The sequence below is a fragment of the Triticum urartu genome, chromosome 1 (genome assembly GCF_003073215.2).
Source record: "Triticum urartu cultivar G1812 chromosome 1, Tu2.1, whole genome shotgun sequence".
In the NCBI taxonomy this organism is placed as follows: Eukaryota; Viridiplantae; Streptophyta; class Magnoliopsida; order Poales; family Poaceae; genus Triticum; species Triticum urartu.
Window position 1 is genome coordinate 524,786,686 of NC_053022.1, and position 25,020 is coordinate 524,811,705.

At 46.0% G+C, this 25,020-nt stretch overlaps 3 protein-coding genes across 9 annotated transcripts; 2 read left to right on the forward strand and 1 right to left on the reverse strand.

The window, feature by feature from the left end:
- Window positions 1-6,431: 6,431 nt before the first annotated feature.
- On the reverse strand, window positions 6,432-11,824 carry LOC125525319 (pseudo histidine-containing phosphotransfer protein 5-like). 7 transcript variants are annotated; one of them, XM_048690328.1, is made up of 8 exons: window positions 11,662-11,824; window positions 11,375-11,587; window positions 10,042-10,177; window positions 8,207-8,337; window positions 8,071-8,139; window positions 7,144-7,215; window positions 6,942-7,008; window positions 6,432-6,872 (listed from the first exon to the last, which is right to left on the reverse strand). In XM_048690328.1, the coding sequence occupies exons 3-8, from the start codon at window positions 10,099-10,101 to the stop codon at window positions 6,783-6,785; spliced, it is 489 nt and encodes a 162-aa protein (XP_048546285.1). In that variant the 5' UTR covers window positions 10,102-10,177; window positions 11,375-11,587; window positions 11,662-11,824; the 3' UTR covers window positions 6,432-6,782. The 7 variants fall into 7 exon arrangements, with proteins under 7 accessions (XP_048546285.1, XP_048546296.1, XP_048546282.1 ...); XM_048690339.1 differs by having other exon boundaries at window positions 6,432-6,862; window positions 11,662-11,823; XM_048690325.1 differs by having other exon boundaries at window positions 6,942-7,014; window positions 11,662-11,823.
- A 106-nt stretch (window positions 11,825-11,930) lies between these two features.
- LOC125525304 (protein cereblon-like) lies at window positions 11,931-17,310 on the forward strand. The gene is made up of 10 exons (XM_048690302.1): window positions 11,931-12,240; window positions 12,721-12,788; window positions 12,867-12,947; window positions 14,018-14,130; window positions 14,206-14,271; window positions 14,951-15,052; window positions 15,148-15,580; window positions 15,978-16,183; window positions 16,534-16,697; window positions 16,815-17,310. Exons 1-10 carry the CDS (start codon window positions 12,044-12,046, stop codon window positions 16,972-16,974), a joined length of 1,590 nt encoding a protein of 529 aa, XP_048546259.1. The 5' UTR covers window positions 11,931-12,043; the 3' UTR covers window positions 16,975-17,310.
- Window positions 17,311-18,368: 1,058 nt separating this feature from the next.
- LOC125525311 (probable pectinesterase 53) lies at window positions 18,369-21,369 on the forward strand. The gene is made up of 5 exons (XM_048690311.1): window positions 18,369-19,115; window positions 19,201-19,390; window positions 19,469-19,675; window positions 20,654-20,889; window positions 20,978-21,369. Exons 1-5 carry the CDS (start codon window positions 18,658-18,660, stop codon window positions 21,123-21,125), a joined length of 1,239 nt encoding a protein of 412 aa, XP_048546268.1. The 5' UTR covers window positions 18,369-18,657; the 3' UTR covers window positions 21,126-21,369.
- Window positions 21,370-25,020: the final 3,651 nt, after the last annotated feature.

Genomic DNA, 25,020 nt, shown 5'->3' on the forward strand with positions numbered 1-25,020 from the left:
AGAGCAGAGAAGAGAAGGAGAGGCCCAGCGGCTGTTTCCGGAGACCGAAAACGTCCGACGTTAGACCGGCTATAGTGCCGCTATAGTTTAACGGTTGGGCTATCAAACGAACTCCGTATGCGATGAAACTTGACAGGCGGTCTATCTACACTATCATAAGACTGCATGTCAACTCTCGTCCCATTCCGAGAACATTTCCGGCCACTTAAAAAATACTATTTCGGACATGTCGCAGGCGCGTGCAAGTGTGGTTGGGCTTAGAACGGACAACGGAGAGAACTCGGAGAACCCGGACGAATGCAAGTTTTAAAACATGATGATGCAATGCACATGATGACATGACAAGATGCAACACGCAAGCAAATAACATGGCAACACAGTGAATAACTCGAAGACACCTGGGACATCGGTCTCGGGGCGTTACAGGGCTGAGGGTATGTACCAGTAGCTATGTGTTTGATCTCTCTCTCTCTCTCGTGTTCTTGAGGTGGTACGATCTTGATGTATCACGAGCTTTGCTATTATAGTTGGATCTTATGATGTTTCTCCCCCTCTACTCTCTTGTAATGGATTGAGTTTTCCCTTTGAAGTTATCTTATCGGATTGAGTCTTTAAGAATTAGAGAACACTTGATGTATGTCTTGCATGGGATACCCGTGGTGACAATGGGGTATTCTATTGATCTACTTGATGTATGTTTTGGTGATCAACTTGCGGGTTCTGCCCATGAACCTATGCATAGGGGTTGGCACACGTTTTCGTCTTGACTCTCCGGTAGAATCTTTGGGGCACTCTTTGAAGTTCTTTGTGTTGGTTGAATAGATGAATCTGAGATTGTGTGATGCATATCGTATAATCATACCCACGGATACTTGAGGTGACATTGGAGTATCTAGGTGACATTAGGGTTTTGGTTGATTTGTGTCTTAAGGTGTTATTCTAGTACGAACTCTAGGATAGATTGAACGGAAAGAATAGCTTAATGTTATTTTACTACGGACTCTTGAATAGATCGATCAGAAAGGATAACTTTGAGGTGGTTTTGTACCCTACCATAATCTCTTCGTTTGTTCTCCGCTATTAGTGACTTTGGAGTGACTCTTTGTTGCATGTTGAGGGATAGTTATGTGATCCAATTATGTTATCATTGTTGAGAGAACTTGCACTAGTGAAAGTATGAACCCTAGGCCTTGTTTCAACGCATTGCAATACCGTTTGTACTCACTTTTATCATTAGTTACCTTACTGTTTTTATATTTTCAGATTACAAAAACCTATATCTACCATCCATATTGCACTTGTATCACCATCTCTTCGCCGAACTAGTGCACCTATACAATTTACCATTGTATTGGGTGTGTTGGGGACACAAGAGACTCTTTGTTATTTGGTTGCAGGGTTGTTTGAGAGAGGCCATCTTCATCCTATGCCTCCCACGGATTGATAAACCTTAGGTCATCCACTTGAGGGAAATTTCCTACTGTCCTACAAACCTCTGCACTTGGAGGCCCAACAACATCTACAAGAAGAAGGTTGTGTAGTAGACATCATGATACGTCTCAAAATATATATAGTTTTTGATTGTTTCATGCTATTATCATACCACTTTTACATATTTTCAGCAACAATCTATATCATTTTTATTTGGACTAAACTATTAATCCAGTGTCAAAGGTCAGTTCCTGTTTTCTAGTGTTTTTGAGAATACAGGTAAAAATTTAATGGAGTCAGAATGTGCTTATTTTTTTATGATTTTTTGGAAATAAAAACACATGTAGCCAGATGACGGGAGTCGGGAGAGTTACGAGGGGCCCCATACGGCAGCTGGCGCGGCCAGGGACCCACCACTGTGGGCCACCCATGTGAGCTCCCTAGGTCGGTTGAGGCCCATATTTTGCCACAAGAAATCTAATTTATGAAAAAAATCATGTTAAAATTTCAGTTAGATCGAAGTTACAGATCTCCGAATATTTAAAAAATGATGATCAGCCTCAGAAACAGTACCGAAAATAGAGAGAAACAGAGAGAGAAAGAGATCCAATCTCGGAGGGTTTCTCACCCCTCTGGGAGCCATGGAGGCCCAGGACCATAGGGGGGAAACCTCTTCCCATCTTGGGAGAGGCCATGGAAGAAGGAAGAGGGGGCTCTCTCCCCCTCTCTCCCATTTGGTGCTGAAGTGCCGCTCGAGTAACCATCATCACGGTGATGGTCTCCAACAACTTCGTTGTCTTCACCCACATGCATCTCCATCACATTCCTCCTTCTCTATTCAGCGGTCCACTCTCCCGCAATTCGTTATAATCCCTTACTTGAACATAGTGTTGGATGATATTAATTATTATATGATGATTTTTTTTTTGCATCTTCTATATGTTTGAGTAGATTATTTTTGTCCTATGGGTTGGGAAGTACTCCTTCCGTTTCATAATGTAGTGCATATACTTTTTTTAAAGTCAAACTGCACAAACTTTAACCAAGTTTGTGAAGAAAAACATTCATATCTTGATTGTCAAACATATATCATTAGATTCACGATAACATATAGTTTCATATTTTATATATTTGATATTGTAGATATAAGTAGTTATATTTATATACTTGGTCAAAGTTTGAAAATTTTAATTTTTCAGAAAATTTATACACACTACATTATGAAACGGGGGGATTATTTTTTTGCGCGAAAACTTCTAATTTATACATCTTTAATCATGTCAGTACAACAAACACTAGAAATAAAAAAATACATCCAGATCTGTAGACCACCTATCGATGACTACAAGCGCCGAAGGGAGCCGAAGGCGCACCGTCGTCATCGCTCCTCCCTCGCTGGAGCCAAGCAAAACTTGTTGTAGTAGACAGTCGGAAAGACACATGAACGTAGACGAAAGAAGACCGGATCTTAGTAGATCCACCAAAGACAAGCACCAACCGAATCCTTCGAGATCCGCCGGAGGCACACTTCTACACACCCTCCGATGATGCTAGACACACCATCGGAATGGGGGCTAGACGGAGAGAACATTATTTCATCTTCAAGAAGCCGCCGCCCTCTCGCCTTCTTGAGCAAGACACAAACCATAACAAAACTGAAAGAAACATCTAAAAGCGGAGCTCTCCCGCCGACAAGGGCCGAGATCCACCGCGCTCCCATGGCTCACAGGCCACTGGAGACGAGGCGGACCGACGGCGGCGCCGACGAAAGGCAAGAACCCTAAGTTTTTTGAGAGGAGGCGGCGCTACATATGGAGGAGGTGGCGGGTGCGTAGGGAATGGAGACGCGTATTGAGTACTCTACTTGCTTATGTTGGACTGCCGCTTCAACAAGTATTCACTCAACATCAACTTGAAAGTAACAAATCCGATCTTAGGGGAAACACAAAAGAACTTCAAACCTAGAACATGCAATGTAACTTCATAGGTCAGTCAAATCCATTTTCTAGGCCCCATTATTAACAATTAAAAATAAAACAGTTCAACTACCCTCGTCATATGAATACTCCAATAACATCACATAATAGTTTTCTTAAGCATTATAAACACATGCTTCTGTTTTGTTTGGTTCGCTAATGGATGCACCGAATAACTCGATAAAGAAGACATAAAAAGTGATTTTATATCAAATTTCAAGTTTAGTCAAAACAGCAAGACTACGTTTTTCCAGACACCTGGCCCAGCCCCATTTCCATTGCTGAAAACGAAACCACGAAACAATAAAACTATTACTCAAAGTGTATTTTCTATAGTGGCCTTTTTTAACTTTTGTTTTGATTATTGTTGGTAGCCTTGTATAAATGCAAAAGGTATTTTTTATAATGGCCTTGTATAAATAAATGAAAGGAGTAACTAAGATCATCAGAAAACTCAAGTCAATGTTTTAAAAAAAAGGCCTTACACTCTGCACAACTATATCATCGCAGAGCAAAACATTAATAAATTGGAACGCTGGAAAAAAATATATGAGTGTACTTTAACTTGAAAGGAAGAGGGTTCCATGGAATGTTTCAATGTACCGGAGTGCATGGTTGATACCCACAATTTCAGCCACGTGGGTTCATGATACATAGTTTTGGAGGTGCCCTTCCATTTTCTATCTAGAAAACAAAAAACAATACTCCAGCAACGAGCAGCAGCTTTGATCGATACGCTTTGGCACGAAGGGCTGATGGATGAACTGACGGCGTCAAGTGAAGCGACCTGACGGCGTGGGCGGCACACGCTTTTCGAAGTTTGGAAGCGCTGGCGAGAAGGGGGATGGCGGGCGGTCGAGGGGCCCACTTGATGGCCGGCACGTTTGGCAGCGCTGACGCGTTCAAGCAGTTGAATCGTGTTCCCGCCGGGCCGGCCATTGAGCTGAATACGAACCCAACAAATTACAAAAAAAAACCAACAGTTTTTTTTCCTTTAAACTGAATGCCAGCTGCTTCATCTCTTGCCTAAAAAAAAACTGTTTCATCTCTTCAAGCAGTTTTCCTTCTTTTTTGACATTTTCCTTGTTCTTTCTTGAGAGGCGCATCTTTTTCTCTGAACACAGTACACACAAGTGCCCATATACACACATACACTCGCCCCTGCGAATGCACACACGCATAACCTATCTTTATGAGCATCTGCGAGAGATTGATCCGGCATATATTCTTGAGATTTTACGAAGTCACTGTATGTGTCTCTAGTTGACGAAGATGTCTCCTTCCACTGAACGCACATCGCCGAAAATCCTGAAATAGTTTCAGAATAAATGTGAGCACCAGGACTTGAACCATAGTGGGCTGAGGATACCACTGTCATCCTAACCATCCGACCATAGGTTGGTTCGCGAGAGGCACTTCAGACAGGTACCGGCACCATATCGCACGATTCCTAATATCTGAAGTTTCTTATTTTAAAAAACGCCCTCATATATTAGTTTATTATAAGGTTATCATTACAATCCATCCTTACAGCACGTCACGGAGGACAGAAAACTATTAAGAAGAACACCACCTGACCTATTATCAAAATTCAACTTCGCAATCTCACACGCCATCCCATTGGCCCGATGATTGATTTTATATAACTTAAAGCTGGACACCGAGTTTCTTTCCTAAGCTCACACGCACGTCCGAAGCTCCGCTTCATCCACACTGGTGCATCGCTCAATAAAGTCCCACAAAGATATGATAGATCGCCAGAAGAGTTCTAGCAACCAACCCTCATGCTCACGGCGCTAATGCTCTCCACAAAACCATAGTCGGCGTTATCTTAATATATAATCACGCGGGGAGGCCGCCACACCATATTTGAGGTACTCCCTCCTTCCCAAAATATAAGGTGTGGTTGACTTTGCACGGTCTTTGATGCACAACTTTGACTATTAATATATACCAAAATACATGGATTGGGCATGTATAAATAATATCATCGTATTTGTCTTGCAAAACAATTTTATTTCACATGTCTTCATAATAATTTTGTAGGCATACATTATGTGAAAATCATAGTCAAAGTTGTGCGATGAAGACCTAAAAAATCAATGCGCGCCTTATATTTTAGGAAGAAGAAAGTACTAACTTTGTCCTAAGTCAAACTTTTTAGAGTTTGACCAAGTTTATAATAAAATTTACTAATATCCACAACATCAGAAAAATATGTGTTATGGTGTACTTCTTTTGTTCACTATTATAAGGTGTACTAACTTTTTTCTGAATCAGATCTACATGGATACATCTTTGTGTGTTTGTTCATTCATTTTAGTCCGTATGTAGTCCATATTAAAATATGTTAAACACATTCTAATAGTGAATGGAGGAGTATTTTTAAAAAATAGTTATGTGATGTTGGTATAATTTTTTTTCAATATTCTTGGTCAAACGTGTATTTTTGGTCAATTGGATTTCCTGCGTGCAGAGGCAAAAGTTTGCTCCGGTGCGAAGTTTCTTCCACTTCCCTTCTTCGGCACCGGGAGGCGGGAGTTCATCTTGGTTTCCCTTTTATCATCTCTGCCTGCGTCGTCCCCAGAGTGGTTGCGACTTCACGGTCAGGCCACAAAGCGTGAGGGCGCATGTAAACAAACCAATCAGTACACCCTGCAACAAGTTTGGCATAGTGAGAGAGATATCCTTGGTAGCTCAGTCATGCCCATCACAGAGATTTCTCAACTATTCCCCCGTTAGCTCAGTACTGTCCATCAGACGTTGATTAGAGCCATCGCAACCTCTCAGGCGGTCCTAACACTCCAGCTTCAGCCTACCACAATCCACATCAGTGGTCACCGACGCACATGAGATTAAAAATTTCAACTCCGCACAACAACGGAATGACCCCTCGCTGTCTGGACAAATAGGGGCAGATAAAGGCGAAGCGACAAAGATTTACTAACCTCTACAAACATCTCACATAAAAAATGAAGACTAAATCGAATAAAAAGAACGGCCAGTAATAGATTTCAATTAACAGAAGAATCAATGGATAAGAAATATGACTATTGCTTTCCAGTTGGCTGTTGTGCAAACATTCATTCACAGGCTCCTTGTCAATAAATTAATTAATTAATACTCCGTAACAGACACTTGCAAGCTCGGTTGGTTTTATTTACCGTACATAAGCGCGGACATGACATGATACGACTATATCAGACTATTATCCAACAGGACACCAACATGGTGCCCTTATGATTATATTACTATGATACCTTTTTTTATGATCATTATACGGTATCTTTCAGGCATTAATGAACTAACGCCAGGCATGTCTCCTGTTCCTGGGTCTTCTTCCTCTGCAACAATCCCGTATAGAGATATACTGGTTCACCTCCCTGTAAAGCGCCAGCGCCTTACATGCTTCCAGGCCTGGTCGCGGCCCTGGCAGGACCAGCTTGTCGCAGCAGCTGCGTGTGGCTATGTCATGTTATTAGAGCACATGGCGAGATCGGATACACATGGTGATGACTGATTCATGAAGATTACCTGGAAGTAGGACTCCAGCTTCTGCCTCAGAATAGCATGCTCCCTCTTCACTTTCTGGAAAGTTCTCCTGCAGCTGCATAATAATATCTTAATATGGATGAAAGAAGACGTGTCGGTAGTGATTAACCTGTATGCTTTGGATAGAAAACCACATGTCGACATGCTAACCAACTAATTAAGCAGGAGAGAGAGAGAGAGAGACCCTTCAGCATTTTCTTCTCCACAGCTGTTCCTGAAAGATGTGCACTCATTGTTCATCTTAGAAGCGCCGATGCTGTGGCAAGTTGTATATGTTAAGCTTAAGCCCAAAACTTTACAGCAGAGTAGTATATAACAAATGCAAATTGTCAGCTCTTTATGTCATGGCAAAGGAGCTGCAAGCATGTTATCTCATGATACATATCATCTGTAAAAGGCCAATGTTCGCTACTCCACATGCATCCAACATTTAGTTGTAAAATGGACGCACATGATTAGTACTGCGTGATGAAAGCAATATAAATCTCTGCGTTAGGGGATCTCTGTCAAGAAAAAGAAAAACTTTGGTGCACACATTCACTGAGGCACTTAAAGTAAAACAAAAACGTAGAAGCACCACCAAGCAAAAAAAAGAAGTAAACAAGGCACTGTTTCAAGAATTGAGGACGACAAAAAAAAATGGTTTCGAGAATTGAGGACACAAACATGCAGTGTTGAGACACATCCGATATCTAGAAGCAGTGTGCTGCAGGAGCTTTCTGGTGGCTCATGGAACAAATAGTCAACAGCTTGTTTGGTAATTTTCCTATCCATTATTTTCTGTTAGTAGTCAAAGGTTCAGATTAAGTTCTGCAAACTTGTGACTTTTTTTTTACAAAACCAAACAATTATCGCTTTTCACCCACGAAACTGAGTTTAGCCATGTGGGTCTCTCCTTCAACAGGTGATGGCTTTCTAATCCAAGCTGACCAGTTTGTTGGCAAAAGCAGGGGTCCTGCCCAATAGGTAATCAAGACTAGTCAAGAATTTGCCTAAAAGGGCAACAAATTCAACAGCCTCTAAGAGTCCACCACCAATTTCTTTCACATAGGCATGCAACATCTAATCATCTATCGCCTAAAGATATTCAAACTTGACTGTCTTGACATACCTAAAACAGCTGCCTCTAAGCTGCTGCATGTGTGCATCCCATCTATTGAAATCTTTTGGATACTTCTCCCTGCAGTGTTGTTGTTAGATACTGCTTAACAACAATTGACTAAGTTTATGGAAGTGCCATTGCTTACATAGCTTGCTCAATGTTTGTCACTAGCCTCGCTGAGTCCTTGAAGAACAAGGAGACCACTTCTTCTGCAAAATTGGGGCTTGCTTCATCCTGCAAGTCCTCAACCTGGCAAAATTGCTCATCCAAATACCCCTGTTACCAAATATGATTAGCTAAATCAGCACATATCCATATCAACGCACATTAAAATAAGATAAGTAGCAGAAAAGGAGAGTTCCAAAATGGCTAAAAAAATCTTAATTCTTAAAGCGTTGCCGCACATAAAGAAAAAGCGGAATTTAAGCACTAAATGGTAGCAAACTTATTCAATATTTGTGCTTCATTCAGATTTTTCTAAGGTGTGTCAAAGTTTGAAACAGAGGTGCAAACTGACAATTCTTGTCTTGGCTCTGTAAAGAAAACATGACAAGTGTTTACTGCATGAACTTTGATGCTTAATGCATGAGATGAACAGAGCACAAGCCTGATCAAAGAGGCTCCTTTTCAAGGATGCTGCTTGGCGTCGTAAATTAGCATACTCCATTTATAAGTGTTGAACGATGGGAAAAGAGGCTAAGCAGGGGCTGTGGGAGGCAAGCACAAAATGCATATCCAACTGGTCGATCTCTCTGGTTGTAGAAAGTTGAACATCAGGTTGTTTATATAGCTCTGGAGGCTTCACTGTTCCTCCACCAACATAAGTGGAAGTGAAGATATTTTGAAGTTCTGATGGCAAAGCCTTATCATCTTACATATGCAAATGGTTTTGTTGCAGCGTGTGCAGCATCTATTCACATTTTGGAGAATGACTTGAACATCAACAGACTGTGATGCTCCTCCTTTATATTGGCGTGTAGAAACCCAAGCCTTTCTTCTTTGGTCTATGCAGATGGGTTACTACCCTCAGTCCATTTTTTCTACATCGCACATCATCGAGCATACAAATTTGACATCTGCAAACCTGAAGAACAAACTCCAGAAGAAGGTAAAAAGGTTAAAAAAACAATACTTATAACATAATCAGATACAGGTCAGCATCTGCATGTGATAGCTTCTGACAAGTTCTAAATTCTAACAACTTTCTCAAGGCTTGACATTATCAGACTAAATTGGAAAGAAGGAATTCAATGGTCATTCATCGAGGGCGAAACAAAACAGCATTCTCTTTTCCCGGTGAGGAACATTTACATGGGTTCATCTATACATGCCTCGGTCTGAGCATACTGGAGTCCAAGAATCAAGACAATGAACATAAAGAGTATTACTTGATCACATAAGATGTTTCATGTGGTGGCTCATTCTTACAGGAAATGAACATGTGTCAAGTCTGGATATATGAACTGTCCTGATAGAGGAAATTTTCTAGAGCGACACGTTGCAGGAACTAATACACGGACATAAGGGGAATGGTATAACAAAACTAGTGTTTGTGTATCTCAAAGTTCAAGCATAATGTGGTGATAAAATCATCGAGAACGATAGAGAATTCAAATAGGTCTAAGATATGCCTACTTTGTGCACAGCCCAAAGAAAGCTAGAGAAAGAAAACGATTTCAATCTCCTTCAAACAGTTACAAACCAAGACTCTCTCAAATCACTGGACCACGTGGCACGTTATCAAGCTTTGCAAAAAGAAGCGAAATAGATCCATCCAGTGATTGGTCCAAGGATTGGTCTTCACCGTCCTTCAATCAGCATCACATCTTGATAAGAGAATCTGATGTGGAATGAAATAGCCCAAAGGCCCATTTGATTGGAGGATTAGAAAAGAAGAGAAAGTTCTAGGCAGACAAAATTGCTATAGCACTGAGTGATAAAACGAGTGCAGAAGATGAATTAACATATAACAGTTACTACCTTCCCTGAATGTTGCATGCATTTATATAAAGATCCTATAGCATGGTTTTCACTCTTCATCCTTGCAGCTGCATCGCTTTCCCTTTACATACAGAACATTCACATGACAACACCCTTCGGAAAGCATGCCAGGCCTCTACATGCAATAGAAGATGGAATATCTCTTCTGAGAAATTGCATGGGCATACGACAAGAAAATTTTCTCTATAAACCACATTCAAGATAGTGTAGAAGTACATAATCCATTTGTTGCATTTCGAAACAAGACAGCACATCACTCAATTCGTTATATATTTACCTGTAAATCTGCAACAAAGGAAGTCTGTTGTGCCCAGTAATCTATGACACATAATGCCATGCTAGCACTTCATGCATGATTAAAGCATGAGGTTTTAAGTAATTAACATAGCACTCCCTCCCATATGATTCATCATAATGTCATGATAATGTCTGCTGATATTTGTATTGTGTATGAGAGGGTGCACATCAAGTGGTTATTGCTCACTACTTACCGCTGATAGAAACAATAATTGGATAATAGTTGCCCAGCTCTCGAGTTTTTTTAGCTTTTTAGGAATATTAAATGAACAGTTCTCGGGGAAGACAGAGCGTCTCGTGAAGTTTTACACACGTCCTCTAAAAGACAACGAACAACATAGCGGAGATAGTACTATGATGAGATTCTTCAATCGTGGCTGCAAGACTTACCATATACATAGCATACATATCCTCTTGCGTGGCTTTCTGTTACCAGTGGCTTGTGTCGGCTGAGGAAACTAGGTATCAGCACGCTCTTCATAGTAACGACAGATGCGCCTCCGTAAAACAAAAGATACTATTCACGACGCGCATATACTCTACATGGCTGACAGTACACGCCATGGGCTCAAGCTTCATCTTCAAAAGACACCTTTTATTAATCTTTTGTGCGCATGCTCACGATGTTCTTAGTTGGTCGGTGTTCAGATGATTCTTGTTTTGTTTTCGCGTGTAGTGAGACCTTGCATTTGTCCTCATAATTTCAATTATAACGATGAGATTGGCGACCCATTTATTAGCAACCTCTAGCCAAACAATACTGCCGAGATCTAAAACGGCACCACCGATTATGTATATCAAATAAGCACACTCTGGAAAGCTCCGGTGAGCTCCTAGTTGGATTTACCAGACTCTGAAGACCAAACATCAAGATGGTAGGAACGCTACAGCATGCTTCTAGTGGCATCACGAACCTAGCTCGGCAAAAATGCCAAAATCTATTATGCTTGAATAACAAGTTGGCAATCTCTGTCAAGGGTAGCAACGGGTAAGGCATGTCGCGTGGATACACTACCTCTTTTTAGATACGTCGATTCCGCAGCAGATGTGATGGCGCATGGAGACCCACTTTCCCCCCCAAGTGACGCCCGGATTGGGGCTGGGCAAAGGCAAAGCCCCGGTGATGCCTACGCCCGGGCGAGGGATTGGCGGGCGGGCGATTCGTCGACAGGAGCCCCGGCGACCAGTACAGCAGCGGCCCCAATCCTCCGCGCGACTGTGCCGACCCCTGCTCGAATCAGCACAAATCAGCGGGGCCAAAGTAACCAGCATCGCGACCTCGAAAACAGTCGCAGAAATTACCGGGAGCCGCTGTCGCAGTGCGGCAGACGATACGGAGAAGCGAGTGCAGCAGCTGTTACCAGCGGGGAGAGCCGGGCTCCGGCTTGACGCCGGCAGCGTTGCGCGGCTGCGCCTCTGAGGAGTGAGGAGGCCGCGGCGGAGGAGTGCGTACGGGCAAATGGGCCGAATGGGCGCCTGGGGGAAATGTGTAATGGGCCGTGAACACGTGGACTGGAACTGGATGGATGATGTGACGAGAAGCCTCGCGTAGTTTACACCTTGGGGGAAAAAAAACTGGACCCAGGCAGCCCAGACACAAACAGAAACAGCCGGAGAGAGGAGGGGGAACCGGAGAGAGAGAGAGAGGAGAAGCCAAATCTCGGCTGCGATTGTGGCCGGCGAGATGGAGGCGGAGTGGTGGGAGTGGGACGGGACGGTCCTGCAGGACGCCGCGGAGATGGACGAGCCCGGAAGGGTGGGGCTCGCCGCCGGGCTGCTCGACGTGAACCCAGGCCGCGGCCAGGAGAGGTTCGAGAGGGAGTGGGAGCAGATGGAGGACGAGATCTACCGCCAGGTGCTCGCCATCGGCTCCTTCGCGAGGTCATCTCTCAACACCACTCGTCGCCATACCCCCCCTCCCGTGTAGCATCCGCGCTGTAGCCGTAGCGTGCTTGCTGTTCTAGGTCTAGGGGGCGGAGCTGTAGAGCTGTGCCGGTGGAATCGGCGGTGCGGAAGCCGCCGACATCGAGGCGATCCGCCCAAGAGAGCATTTCGGGGCTGAGAGCGGAGGGGCTGCGGTCGGATGAGCGTTAGGCCTGTAAACCCTAGGGTGGAGAGAGAGTGGGGATTTCAGGGAATGGATGTTTACTCTCGTTTATTAAAGAAGAAGTATATTGCCATCCGGACTAAACCCTAGGGTGGGGAGTGTGTGGGGATTTCAGGGAAAGGAGTGGCTCCACAGCTCTAAACACAGCATCCCTGACCGAAATCTCGCTCTGTAGTCTGGATTAGCTGCGGATCGTGTTCATTAGATTGGATCATGGCACTTCTCATGCTCATTTCCTGATTCATGTGTACCAGGCTGGATAATGATGAGGATGGACGTAGGGAATTCGGCCGTCAAACCGCACTGCACACCTATCTTGGCGGTAAATTATCCGTGCCGACCTCCCATGTTTTTATGATGCTAACTGCATGTTCTAAATGTCTCTTTGCGTGTCACTCAGACGTTGATGATATACCGGGCAGAAAAGCTACTCTCTTAGAAGCTGGTTCGATCCTCAGCCTGCCAATGCTCTTTCTTCACGGTAATACTCTTCTGTTTCTGTATGTCATTTGTTAATTCATTCTCAACTTGCCAATGACCTTTCTTCACAGTAATGCTCTTATATTTCTGTATGTTATTTGTTAATTCATGCACTTGTATCCTTCATTTTTATTGTCTTTCTTTTGGCAAAGATTTTTATTGTCCTGATAACCTTGAAGATGCATGGATTGGTGCTTCGTCAAATTTACCGAGATATCATTTAATAGATACTTTTTATGCCCCACAGATTGTGAGTGTTTTTTCTAGTTTTGAATATGATAGTCTGAATTGAAAAGCATTATTATTGGTAGTTGTTTCCTTTAGAATTGGAGATTTGCAGATATAAAGACACGTGTCTACTTTACAGTAAAATGTCAAGATGCCTTGGCTTTTCAATTAATAACGCGTCTAGCTCATGCATGCTAGCATGTTTGTGCTGAACGACAACCTTCCGACAGCCAATAAATGGAAGGTTGTGGTTGAAACGCTTCCTCTTCCAACCGAAAGCGGAAAGCTGCAATTCTACCTCCTCCTCCGCTCCAAGCTCCTCCCTCTCACCCCCCTCCAACACCACCCATGCCCACCTACAGTGTATCAATGGCTCACCCCACCCCGTTCCCGCCAAGTGTCCTCTTAGACGAGAACCCCTGTACCAGCTCTGCCCACCAGACATCTCTGCCTCAGCCGCCTACACCACTAGGCTGATGCTCCCCTGGGCCCTGGCCATCCGTCTAAGATCAGGAAGCAGAAGGAAAATATTAGCTGGTGTTTCTCTTGATAATTGAAGTTTTCGTCTGTAACTAGATAAGTTATACTCAATAATGAATCGTCTACGAGCAATCCTAAAAAGGTAATATGCTGATAACTTGCTATTAGATTCTTTGGGATCCTGATAGGATGGCCTGTCAAAATAGTTTCTTAATTGCAAATCCAGATCCAGCGAAAAGAGGCACAATTCGGTATGGTTTGTCCTTACTCATGCACGGTTACACATTAGAAGTCATAGCATAAAGGTTATATTATTTTTTCTTACAGACTATCAAATGTAATGGTGCTATGAATATTTCACAGGTGTCGTCCTGTTTCCTGGAGCTACCTTGCCTCTGAAACTAATTGAGGCTAGGTTTGTGGCAGCTGTCGAGAAGGCTTTAAGGCGTGATGATGCCCCGGGCACAATAGGCGTGGTGCGTTCCAATCATGTTAAAATTAGTTGCTTTTACTTGTGGATTAATTTTTAAAGACTATGACTCGATGTATAGGTTCTCATGCACGGACGGCCAAATCATCGAAACTATGCTAATGCTTCAGTTGGAACCACAGCAGAGGTGCCGTACATTTATTTCTGTTATGCTTTGAGTTGCAATTTCCAGACCAGTCTGAAGTTATTGATCAATCTCTATGTGCATGGATTGTTCATTTGGTTAGCTTTTTTTGGTTCTAAATTCCCAATGGAGCTGTTTAGTGACCAACTCCATGTGTATGCTACTCCCTCCGTCCCATAATATAAGAGCATTTTTGACACTACACTAGTGTAAAAAACGTTCTTATATTATGGGACGGAGGGAGTGTATCCTAGTTCTATATACTTAATACTTCCTCCGTCCTGATTTATGTGGCGCCCTCGTTTTTTGTGATTTTACTTTGACAGTCAATTAGATCAATGATATATGAGTATGTGCCATACAAACAGTACTGCTGGAAACTTTTTTCAAATATAAATTCAATGGTATAATTTTTGTGGCACACAATCTACGTCTTACTGGGCAAGTAAATTGTCAAACTTGAACATTGAAATACGTGGGCGCCATGTAAATTAGGGCGGAGGGATTAGGGGTTATTAGTTACATATGGTGGCATGGTACACATGTGATAAATTTTAAGATCCCTTGCATAATCTCGAAAGATAAAATGTTATATGTAATTTGGTGCCATTTGTCTTTTATGGTTAGAACTATTCTTCTGAACAGCCTGATCAGATCAGTTGGTATTTTTGTTTGTTTGCAGATACGGCAACTTGGACGGTCGGATGATGGTTCAATAAATGTTAAAGCACGTGGTCAGCAACGATTTCGTCTGATTCGTTACTGGTCGGATGTTGATGGGGTGGTAAGTCTAAGATCTAATTGGGTAGCCTTGTTTTATGTTCTTTTGAATTAGAAGCAGGACAAATGTAGCTTTGTTTCATTTACTCTTGTCCTTAGGTGTGGGGTGAGGTTCAAATCATTGAGGAAGATCCTCCACTAAGAACTCCAAGAGGTGCATTTGCACAGCTAGCTGCATCTAGGAGCTGCCGGCTGCATACTTCTTCACCAGTTATGAGCTTGGATGTGCCACCAATGAAACAACAGGGCCTTATGGATTCAGGCCTAGATTGTGATACTCCTTCTGCAAGTGATTCAAGTTCACAGTCTAGCAATTCAACGAAGCCTTCTGGTCAGTCAGGCGAGAATACCAACATGGATGAGGAGGATTATATTTGCTCGACACCCTCGAGCTCAAGAACAGATACAAAGCACCAGCACCAGTACAATGCTGCTAATTACTCGAAGAAGCCTCTTCAGGCATCATTGGCCTTTTGGCCTCAATGGGCTTATGAAATGTATGACCCATATTCACTTGCCTGTAGAGCTGCTGGTATGTGAAGCGCTCCTATTTCATCAAACTGGTTTCTTATGAATCTTACAGTGCATTCTTGTCATTACGTGTCTGTTTGGTTCATATACCATGTTTGCCAACATTTGACACAGTTTTTTTGCCATACATGCCTAAGGTTAGGCAATTAAAATTGGCGCCACACTTTGCCATGCTTTCTTGTGGCCTGACAAAGTGTGGAACCTTAGTATACCAACCAAACATGCCCTACATATTTCACTGAATCTTTACTGGACAATGCCAACTTTGCCCTGTGTACATTGTTCTCATAGGAAAAACATCCTCTCACCAAAGTAAATGAATGATAATTGTGCAAATCCTTAGGTATGTTTCTGATTTTCAGCTGGTTATCTTTTTTTACACTGTCCTTTTGTTGCAGATTTGTGGAGACTGATAATCAAAACGCCAAGCATTGATGAGCTTGTAAAAAAGCCAGATCTTTTGTCATTTTACATCGGAAACCAGCTTCCAGTATCGGAACCTGTGAGACAAAAATTGCTGGAGATTAATGGGGTTTCGTATCGCCTACGAAGGGAGATCCAGCTTCTAAAGGCCTGTGATCTCATAAAATGTGGATACTGCAAGGTAACAATCTATTGTATCTAGAGGTGATATTTTTACTAGTTTCTGACTGGTAGTTCTATCTTGATGTTGATCCGGTTTCACTAGTTTGTGGTCTGTTGTTTTCATTAAAAAAAAATAGCTTTCTAGCTCACCTGTATCACAGCATGCTAGATTAACATGTTCCAACAAGGCTTGGTCCAAAGTTGCACCCAGATACTTGGGTGCTGTTGCCTCTTGCAGCTGCTTGATGAGTAATGGCATTAATGTAAAACCAAGTTGCTTCTAATTCGTATTGCTCATGTATAGCTAAATCAAATAATTTCAAGATTATGCCCATTATTCTATTCTGACATGTATGTTAATTATGGCAGTCTGAAATAGCAAAGCACAGTGATGTGGTGGTGATGTCTAGCGATGGGCCTCTCGGTACTTACGTCAACAATCATGGGTACGTGCATGCAACGATTACTGTGAACAATGCAACGGGGCTTGCTCTCGAGGGGGAACCCACAGAAGAACACAGCTGGTTTCCAGGGTATGGGCCTTCTTCACGACTCCTTGTTTATCTTCCAGTCGCCTCCGTGTTTATTGTACGATCTTTGAATGTGAGATCAAACCATAAGCACATTTGTCTTGCTATATATATGTGCAGATACGCTTGGACTATCGCGTCGTGCGTGCCCTGCGGTTCCAACATAGGCTGGCGGTTCAGTACCACCAAGAGGCATCTGCACCCGAAATCCTTCTGGGGGATCCGCAGCTCCCAGATCGCGGATGTTGTAGATGTAGAACAACAGCAGGAGGAAGAATGATATGCCGCCCTCCGTGTACAGCCAACCCTGCCTTGACTTGTGTCGTCTTCTTCCGTTTCCGCAGACATAGAACCTCTCTTGTTTTTCTAGCCTAGCCCCATGTATACCCGCCTTTCGCCCTCAGAGTGGTAGCCAGTGAAGTTCCTGGGAGACTAGCGAACCTATCTTCTTGACTGTGTTGTGTGCGCGCGTAGTCCGTTTCAGAAATTTTCTGAGATGCACCTAGGCTGGATAATAAGTTTTCCGGATGCTAAACAAAGCATGTCTGTGGAAGTCTGTCTGTACTTAAATAAGTGCGTTATGTTGGAAAAAGAAGTCTAGCTCCATTTGAGATGATGATGCTTGGAAATGTCAAATGTGGCTGCTGTGCAGATCTGGGCAAGTGCGTGCGGCTTCGTGGAGAAGAAAGTATAAAGGCTGCACTTGCCATACCCTGTACGGTAATGCAGTAGAGTATATATCGGTGTAGTGGGGAAGTGGCCCTGATACCTGAGTGAATGAGTGGTAGCTCCACAATTTACCCCATCACCATGCTTGGTAGCACCGAGCTGGATGGATGCAGCAGGGTCGCCGGCCCAGCTGAGCTAGCGCAAGTGGGGAGTAGCCAATGCATATGGAGCGTGTAGTGTCGGTTTGCTCCAGCCAATATCTATGGAACCGGTAGCGATTCGGCCGGTATTGCAATACCGCTTTTCCTTCTGTAAAAGCGAGAGAGACCTGACGCTCACGGGCGGCACAAGCTGACAGTAGGAGAGAGGGGGAACCAACAGTGACAGAGAATGTGCGCTTCCCTGTTGATTGCATTTACGGACGCACAGAGATCACTTGATTGACGCTACTAATACGAGGTATGGGTGGCTGTAATATAACTGTGTAAAGCTGCAAGGATGGTGCAGGCTGTACTTGATGGCGAGCATGCCCAATTGCTCAATTGCCTACTCACTCATTCCCGTACGACTTTTATGTATGGTTGGTTGGGAATCGACGCGCATGCAATGCAGCGCAGCTCGGTCGACGCCGGGCAACCCACCAGCGTTGGATATCTTCTTCCCGGAAGTGGAAATGCTGGCAAATCCGTTTCAGAAAACACTGTTTTCGGTCATTATATAGTTTATTACTGAAAGAAAAGGTGTGTCTACTAGCAGCGCTCATCACCCACGAGAGCCACGTCGGAGGTCGTGATGCCGCCACGGAATGGAACCAGGGTGCATGGCAACACTGCTCAAAACAAAGTAAACCACGGGGCCGCGGTTAGCCACCGTAAGTACGTACAAGGCTGGTTTGCCTTTCCGGATAGGACACTGGGAGACAGAGGCGAACGAAGGGCAAGACGAAGACGAACGAGCGCACATGCATGTGGTGCATGCACCCCCGTGGCCGCCGCGCACAGCACAAGCGCCGCTCTGCTAGATGCGCGCGCACGCCCACGCCCACACTAGAGCCAACCAGCACGAACAGCGGGCTCTGCTCGTGCTCGTGAGCTGCGTCATTCCATCGTTCCTTCGGAACAGGGCGCCCGTGATCTCCTTAAATTCCCCCCGCTCCCCGATTAAACCTGACACCCCCCCCCTTGTAGCCTTGCACCCAGCTAGCTGCCGGTGAGGTGAGTGACCACCGCGACAGCCAACAGCACCCATCGGCTGCTGCCATTGGCGTACGTGCGTGCAGCGCATTGTCGCGGCAATGGCGGTGTCGGCGTCGTCGTCGGGGGTGCGGGCGCGGGCGAGGTTGCTGGCGTGCGTGGCCGTGGCGGCGCTGCTGCTGCTCGAGCCGGGCGACGTGGACGCCGGCCGGCATGGGCACGGGCGGGAGCGGGGGCGCGGGAGCGGGAGCGTGGCACACAGGCATACCAAGGGCCTGCGGCCGGGGAAGGCGATGGCGGCGAGGCCGTACCCGGCGAACGCGACGGCGGCGGAGGCGATCGAGCGGAGGTTCACGCGGTGGGTGCGGTTCATGGGCGGGCTTGACCACAGCGTGTTCCAGCGCGCGCTCAACCGCGCGCTGCTCCCGTCGACGCGCACGATCGTCGTGGACAGGACGCCCGGGGCAGGAGACTTCACCACCATCCAGGCCGCCGTGGACTCGCTCCCGCTCATCAACCTGATGCGCGTCGTCATCAAGGTCAATGCCGGCACCTACACGTACGTGCGTGACCTGACCTCGCTACCATACTCGTCGATCGTTCTCTTTCGGTGCTCGGCGTCTGACGATGCGGCGGTGCTGCAGGGAGAAGGTGAGCATCTCGCCGCTGCGCGGGTTCGTGACGGTGGAGGGCGCGGGCGCGGACCGGACGGTGGTGCAGTGGGGCGACACGGCGGACACGGCCGGGCCCTGGGGCCGCCCCTTCGGCACCTTCGCCTCCGCCACCTTCGCCGTCAACTCGCAGTTCTTCGTCGCCAAGAACATCACCTTCAAGGTGCGTGCGTACTCGGAAGGCTTGGCCGGCCATGGCGACATGACATCGATTGATTGATTTGTGGGTGAAACTGTGCAGAACACGGCGCCGGTGCCTCGGCCGGGCGCGCTGGGGAAGCAGGGGGTGGCGCTGCGGATATCGGCGGACAACGCGGCGTTCGTGGGGTGCAACTTCCTGGGCGCGCAGGACACGCTGTATGACCACCTGGGCCGCCACTACTACAAGGACTGCTACATCGAGGGCTCCGTCGACTTCATCTTCGGCAACGCCCTCTCCCTCTACGAGGTGTGTGCATCATCTCTTTCTCTCATTCTCCGTCTCAAGCAAGCTTGCACAGACATTCCTCTTAATTTCTCAAGCAAGCTTGCAATTCGAGTCAACAGAGTATCTTTGCTCGGCCTGACTTGTCGGTGTGTCGACTGCCACTGTACGTCCGCCCGAGCCCTGCATAGAGCACAAAGAGGTGGTGGCATGTCAGTACCCGCCGGGGCTGGGCCACAGCAGAGCATCCAGCTCCAGCGCGCATGGCCTACCAGTGTCCCACGTAGAGTCACGTACGTGTGCACGGGTCGGTCTTGAGCGTTCTCACACTGTTAAAACACAAGGCAGTGTTCCTGTCACAGTGACAGTACATTCCTGGAAGGGAATAGGACGTGGCTAGTAGCACCGTGAGCCCGTGACGAATCTTTGTCCCGCCAGCAGCCCAGGCCGCCCTTCTCGCTCTGGGGCAGACACGATCTCGTTCCGTGGCAGGCACCGCTCCCGATCCATGTCGTGCCGTGGCTGGCGCCCGTGCCCATGCCATGCTGCGAGACACGATCTCGTCCCGTGGCGGATGGATGCTGCCTGCATGCATGCTGGGTCGCGGCCTCCCGTACGTATCCGTCTCGTTTCTGTTCGTCCGCCGTGCATGCTGGGACAAGACAAGATAGAAGGGAATGTAGATTTCCATTAATTAATGGCGGTTTTGGTTCTTGATGGCAGTGAGCCATTGTCGCGCCGCTTGTATCGTTGCGGAATGTAGCTTTCTGCTGGCGGCAGGTTCCCCGGCCCCTCCATCTAGGGCTTGGCCCCAGGTGCCGGCGGCTAGCTCCGGCCCGTGACGGAGGAGCTGGCTGGCTAGTTGGTGCCGTGCCTATCTATCTGCTTGCCCTTAGCTTAATTAGCTCGACATAAAACTTTGGTAGCCAATCAGTCAGTCACTAGCTAAGCTAACCTGGGCGTCCATGGCATGGCGGCATGCGTTTTGGGGAATGCATACAGGGTTGCCACGTGCACGCGATCTCGCCGCACTACGGGGCGCTGACGGCGCAGAACCGGCGGAGCATGCTGGACGACACGGGGTTCTCCTTCCTCAACTGCCGGGTGACGGGGTCGGGGGCGCTCTACCTGGGCCGCGCCTGGGGCACCTTCTCCCGCGTCGTCTTCGCCTACACCTACATGGACAACATCATCATCCCCCGCGGCTGGTACAACTGGGGCGACCCAACGCGAGAGATGTACGTCTCTCCCTCTCTTCTGAATGCCATCTATGTTCCTCTGGCGCAAGTGCAACTGGGCTGACGTCTTTTCTTGTTGGATGCGCAGGACGGTGTTCTACGGGCAGTACAAGTGCTCGGGGCCGGGGGCCAACCACGCCGGCAGGGTGGACTGGTCCCGGGAGCTCACCGACGAGGAGGCCAAGCCATTCATCTCCCTCAGCTTCATCGACGGCCTCGAGTGGCTCAGGTTGTAGCAGCGGCCGGATCCAGGCAGGGGCAACCGCAAGTTAATGAGTAATGACTAGCAGCAGAGTAACTTGGTTTGGCTGCAGCATTTGCAGCTGAATCCATGACGAGCACGCATGGCCATCTCCGGCCTCCGGCTCCTTTTTTTTGGCTTTTAGAAGTGGGATGTGAATCACACCACATCGGTTCGTTTTAACAGTTGTTGTGAGCTCTGACGAACACAGCAAACAGTGGCATGCACCTTGTGTTCTCTGTCCAGTGATACTAGTGATTTTTTGTAAGAAAAAAACAGTCGTGACGAGAAAGACTCAAAAGAGACACACTAGTGCAGAACCGGGCAATAGCATCGGTTCGTAAGGCCCTTTAGTGCCGATTTGATAACCGGCGCTAAAATGTAGGCACTAAAGCCCCCCCCTTTAGTACCGGTTCAGCACGAACCGGTGTTAAAAGGCAACCACGTGGCACGAGCAGCTTCGGGGGCAGGGAGCCCTTTAGTACCGGTTGGTGTCACTAACCGGTATTAAAATGTTAGGGGGTTTTGGGGTTTATGATTTCTTTTTCATTTAATTTGTGTTTTCCATTTAATTATTTTTCGTTTGCTGGTATTTTACGATACTACATATTGTACACGTTATGCATATATATAAATAGAATTTCTAATAGAACCGATCATAATATATATATATATATATATATATACAATTTCTCCTAATTTGTGCCTTCGGAGCCAGTGACATTAGCCTATAGCTAATTGGTGCCTTCGGAGCACGATAACAATTGGAAGTGGTTCATGGGGGCGGTAGCGGGTAATGGTATTCTCCTTTGGGATCTATGACCTGGTCGAGCAAAAATCCCACTATTTCCTCTTAAATTGCTTCTATGCGGTCCGGTGCTAGGAGCTTGTCCCGCACCTCTTTGAACTGTTAAGAAGGAAATCAATATGCATGTGCATTAGTTGTGTGACTAAATATCGATAATGGTGTAAAATTTGTGAATAGTGTTCTGACAATCGATATCGTACCCACTCCTGTCTTTGAGATTTGCTCCTTTCGGACGCCATCATGCGAATGTTCTCGCAAACGTAGTATGCACATAGATCATTCCCCGGCGCCTGCTTCAGGGCCTTTACGAGAATGGAATTTGATCAGATAATAATAAGCATGCTAATTAAAGAGATGGCAGCTAGCTAGTACTACTTAATTACTTACCTTGGGTCGATACCATTTCAGACTTTGTTTCCATGGGCCTGGAGTGACCCTGATGAACTTTGCCCAAGCCCTGCCCACCGACAAAGAAAATGAATAAATGGGTTATTAAATAGTTGTTATTAGGAAATGATGAACTAATTAAATAGGCCGAGATATAGTTAATAATGATTGAAATTACTTGTTGACTATCCCCTTCACGATGGTGTAGTCACTTGCTTTCTTAAGTAGTGAGTCTAGTACTTTAACTGTTCCTTCATCAACTTTAATGATTAACAAGATCCAGTGAAATCTGCATGCACACACGTTTGGATGTCTTAATTAAGCGGGCATATGTAAACAAAAACATGTAGCTATAGCTAGTAGGGAAAAACAAAATTTGTAGTACAAGACAGTGTGACTCACTAGAAGTTGTAAGGAAGTAGTATATCTTCATTGTATTTGAGTTTCTTGAAGAACTGTAGCATGCTTTCCTCTACACTTTTTTCGTGATATGGATCTATTTTCCATGCGTATTCATTAATGGTATTTGGGTCAACGAACCCAATGCCATAGCGTCCACCTTTTTTCATTTCATAAATCTTCATCCTGCATAATACCACAGAAAAGAATATAGTGAGGATAATTACAGGTAATGATTGATCAAAATGATCACTACAGCTAGCTTGAGACTTAGATTACAGAAAGAAATCACTTATAGACAATAGCAACTGACGATAGATTTGTCGAGTGCGTCTTTATTGTATAGCTGAAATAGTTCTGAATACTCAACAGTCACAGCTTTGTCATGGTAGTAATGCTCCTTGTTGACATTCACCATGAGGGACTCTCGATTGGAAATCTTGGTAATGTCCATGTACCATTGATGCAATTCATACATTCTCGTTGGGAGCTTATTGACCTCCTCTGGCTCGACCAAAGGTTGGCCCCGGGCATATTTCTGTTTTATTTCCTCCTCTCTAGTCGGAGACATGGGCTCGATATCGAGGAGTTGTCCAACAGTGATCCCGGTCGATTCAGCCTGCGCAATATGCTCCTCGGTTATTACCACATCGCCCATCCCGGGAACGTTAACGGTTTTCCCATAATAATATTGGGCGCGCCTACTCTCATGTGTTGTTGGCACAACAAGCGGGGGGGTTGATTGCACCGCCTATTCTCCCAGCTGGGGAACGGTTTTACCGCTCCTTTTGCCAGCTGATTTGCTCGAGCTCGAGCTCGCCTCTTTTTGTAGACGTGCTCGATTTAACTTCCTGAGGTGGCGCTCATAGTCTGTGTCAACAGGCTTGGGAGCTGGTGGTCTAGCCATACGAATGAAGTGGTCAATCTTTTCCACAGGCACTTTCTCCCTTGGCGGCGGTGGCGGTTTCGGTGCAAAATGGGCTTCCACCTCGACCTTCGATATGGCTACGTTTTCCTCCTCGGACTTGTCGTAAGTCCTTTGCGGAAGAGGCGCGAGGCTTGGACCATATTGAAATCACTTGCCTCCGCCTGCACCTACAGTACTACCTCGACTTGTACCGCTACGCACCATAGCTGAGGCGGCTCTCTTCCATGATTGCTGAGGCGGCGAAGACGGCTGACGTGTCTGAGTTGGAGGAGGAGGAGTGGCCTGAAGCTGTGCCGGACTTGGAGGAGGAGTGGCCTGAAGCTGTGCCATACTTGGAGGAGGAGTGGCCTGACGCTTTGCCGGACTAGGAGGAGGAGTGGCCTGAAGCTGTGCCGGACTTGGAGGAGGAGTGGCCTGACGCGTTGGTGGACTTGGAGGAGCGGGAGTCTGCTGACTCGGTGGCGGACTGCGACGAGGAGTCGGATGACGCGGTGTCGGTGGCCTTCGAAAGATGATGCAATCCTTTCTCCATAGGATGATACGATGGTTGGCCTCTCCTAGTGTGTGCTCATCGTCACCTCCAGGAATGTCAAGCTCTAGCCCCGAATATTGGTCCACCACCTCATCAACCAAGACACGAGCATAGCCCGCTGGAATCGGGTTGCAATGAAAGGTTGCCTCGGGGGGATTTGTAAAAGCAAGGGCGTCCGTCACCTTCATGGATATGTTCTTCATTTTGAAGTGTAGCTCGCAGTTAGTGTTCTCCATGATGTCATCCACTGGGTAGCTATCCAGCAATGCGTCGCCCGGGGCGGAACCCTGAAAGTGCGTTATATCGACTAGAGGGGGGGTGAATAGGCGATTTTTATGAACGTCTTCACAACGTGGAAGTTTCGAAGACTAACGATAGAAATAGACCTATTACCATGCAGCGGAAGGTAGACTACACTAGGCAAACCATAGTCAAGTATTCAATGAAGTGAAAGCACAATGACCTATAGCAGCTAGGTAGTAAGGATCAGGTAGGAAGATATTATGAAGCCAATCAGAACAAGAACAAGCAGTCACTCAGTGAAGACAAAAGATAGTGCAATCATACAATGACTTCACAAGGACCAACAGTAAGTAAAGGGAAGGGAAGGATGAAACCAGTGACTCGTTGAAGACAATGATTTGTTAGACCAGTTGCTGTGACAACTGTACGTCTGGTTAGGGCGGCTAGGTATTTAAACCTGAGGACACACAGTCCCGGACACCCAGTCCTGAACACGCAGCTCAGGACACCCAGTCCTCACCGTATTCCCCTTGAGCTAAGGTCACACAGACCTCGCCCAATCACTCTGGTCTGGTAAGTCTTCAAGGTAGACT

What these genes read in the sequence shown, in the direction of transcription:
- LOC125525319 (XM_048690325.1), bottom strand. Translation starts at nt 10,101, where the DNA reads ATGAAGAGTGAAAACCATGCTATAGGATCTTTATATAAATGCATGCAA. An exon ending in ACAAACATTGAGCAAGCTAT is followed by an intron (nt 8,140 to 8,206) that starts GTAAGCAATGGC and finishes ACAACACTGCAG; the next exon opens with GGAGAAGTATCCAAAAGATT. An exon ending in CTTAGAGGCAGCTGTTTTAG is followed by an intron (nt 7,216 to 8,070) that starts GTATGTCAAGAC and finishes AACTTGCCACAG; the next exon opens with CATCGGCGCTTCTAAGATGA.
- LOC125525304 (XM_048690302.1), top strand. Translation starts at nt 12,044, where the DNA reads ATGGAGGCGGAGTGGTGGGAGTGGGACGGGACGGTCCTGCAGGACGCC. An exon ending in GGTCGGATGTTGATGGGGTG is followed by an intron (nt 15,053 to 15,147) that starts GTAAGTCTAAGA and finishes TCTTGTCCTTAG; the next exon opens with GTGTGGGGTGAGGTTCAAAT. An exon ending in GAACACAGCTGGTTTCCAGG is followed by an intron (nt 16,698 to 16,814) that starts GTATGGGCCTTC and finishes ATATATGTGCAG; the next exon opens with ATACGCTTGGACTATCGCGT.
- LOC125525311 (XM_048690311.1), top strand. Translation starts at nt 18,658, where the DNA reads ATGGCGGTGTCGGCGTCGTCGTCGGGGGTGCGGGCGCGGGCGAGGTTG. An exon ending in GTCAATGCCGGCACCTACAC is followed by an intron (nt 19,116 to 19,200) that starts GTACGTGCGTGA and finishes GCGGTGCTGCAG; the next exon opens with GGAGAAGGTGAGCATCTCGC. An exon ending in GGCGACCCAACGCGAGAGAT is followed by an intron (nt 20,890 to 20,977) that starts GTACGTCTCTCC and finishes TTGGATGCGCAG; the next exon opens with GACGGTGTTCTACGGGCAGT.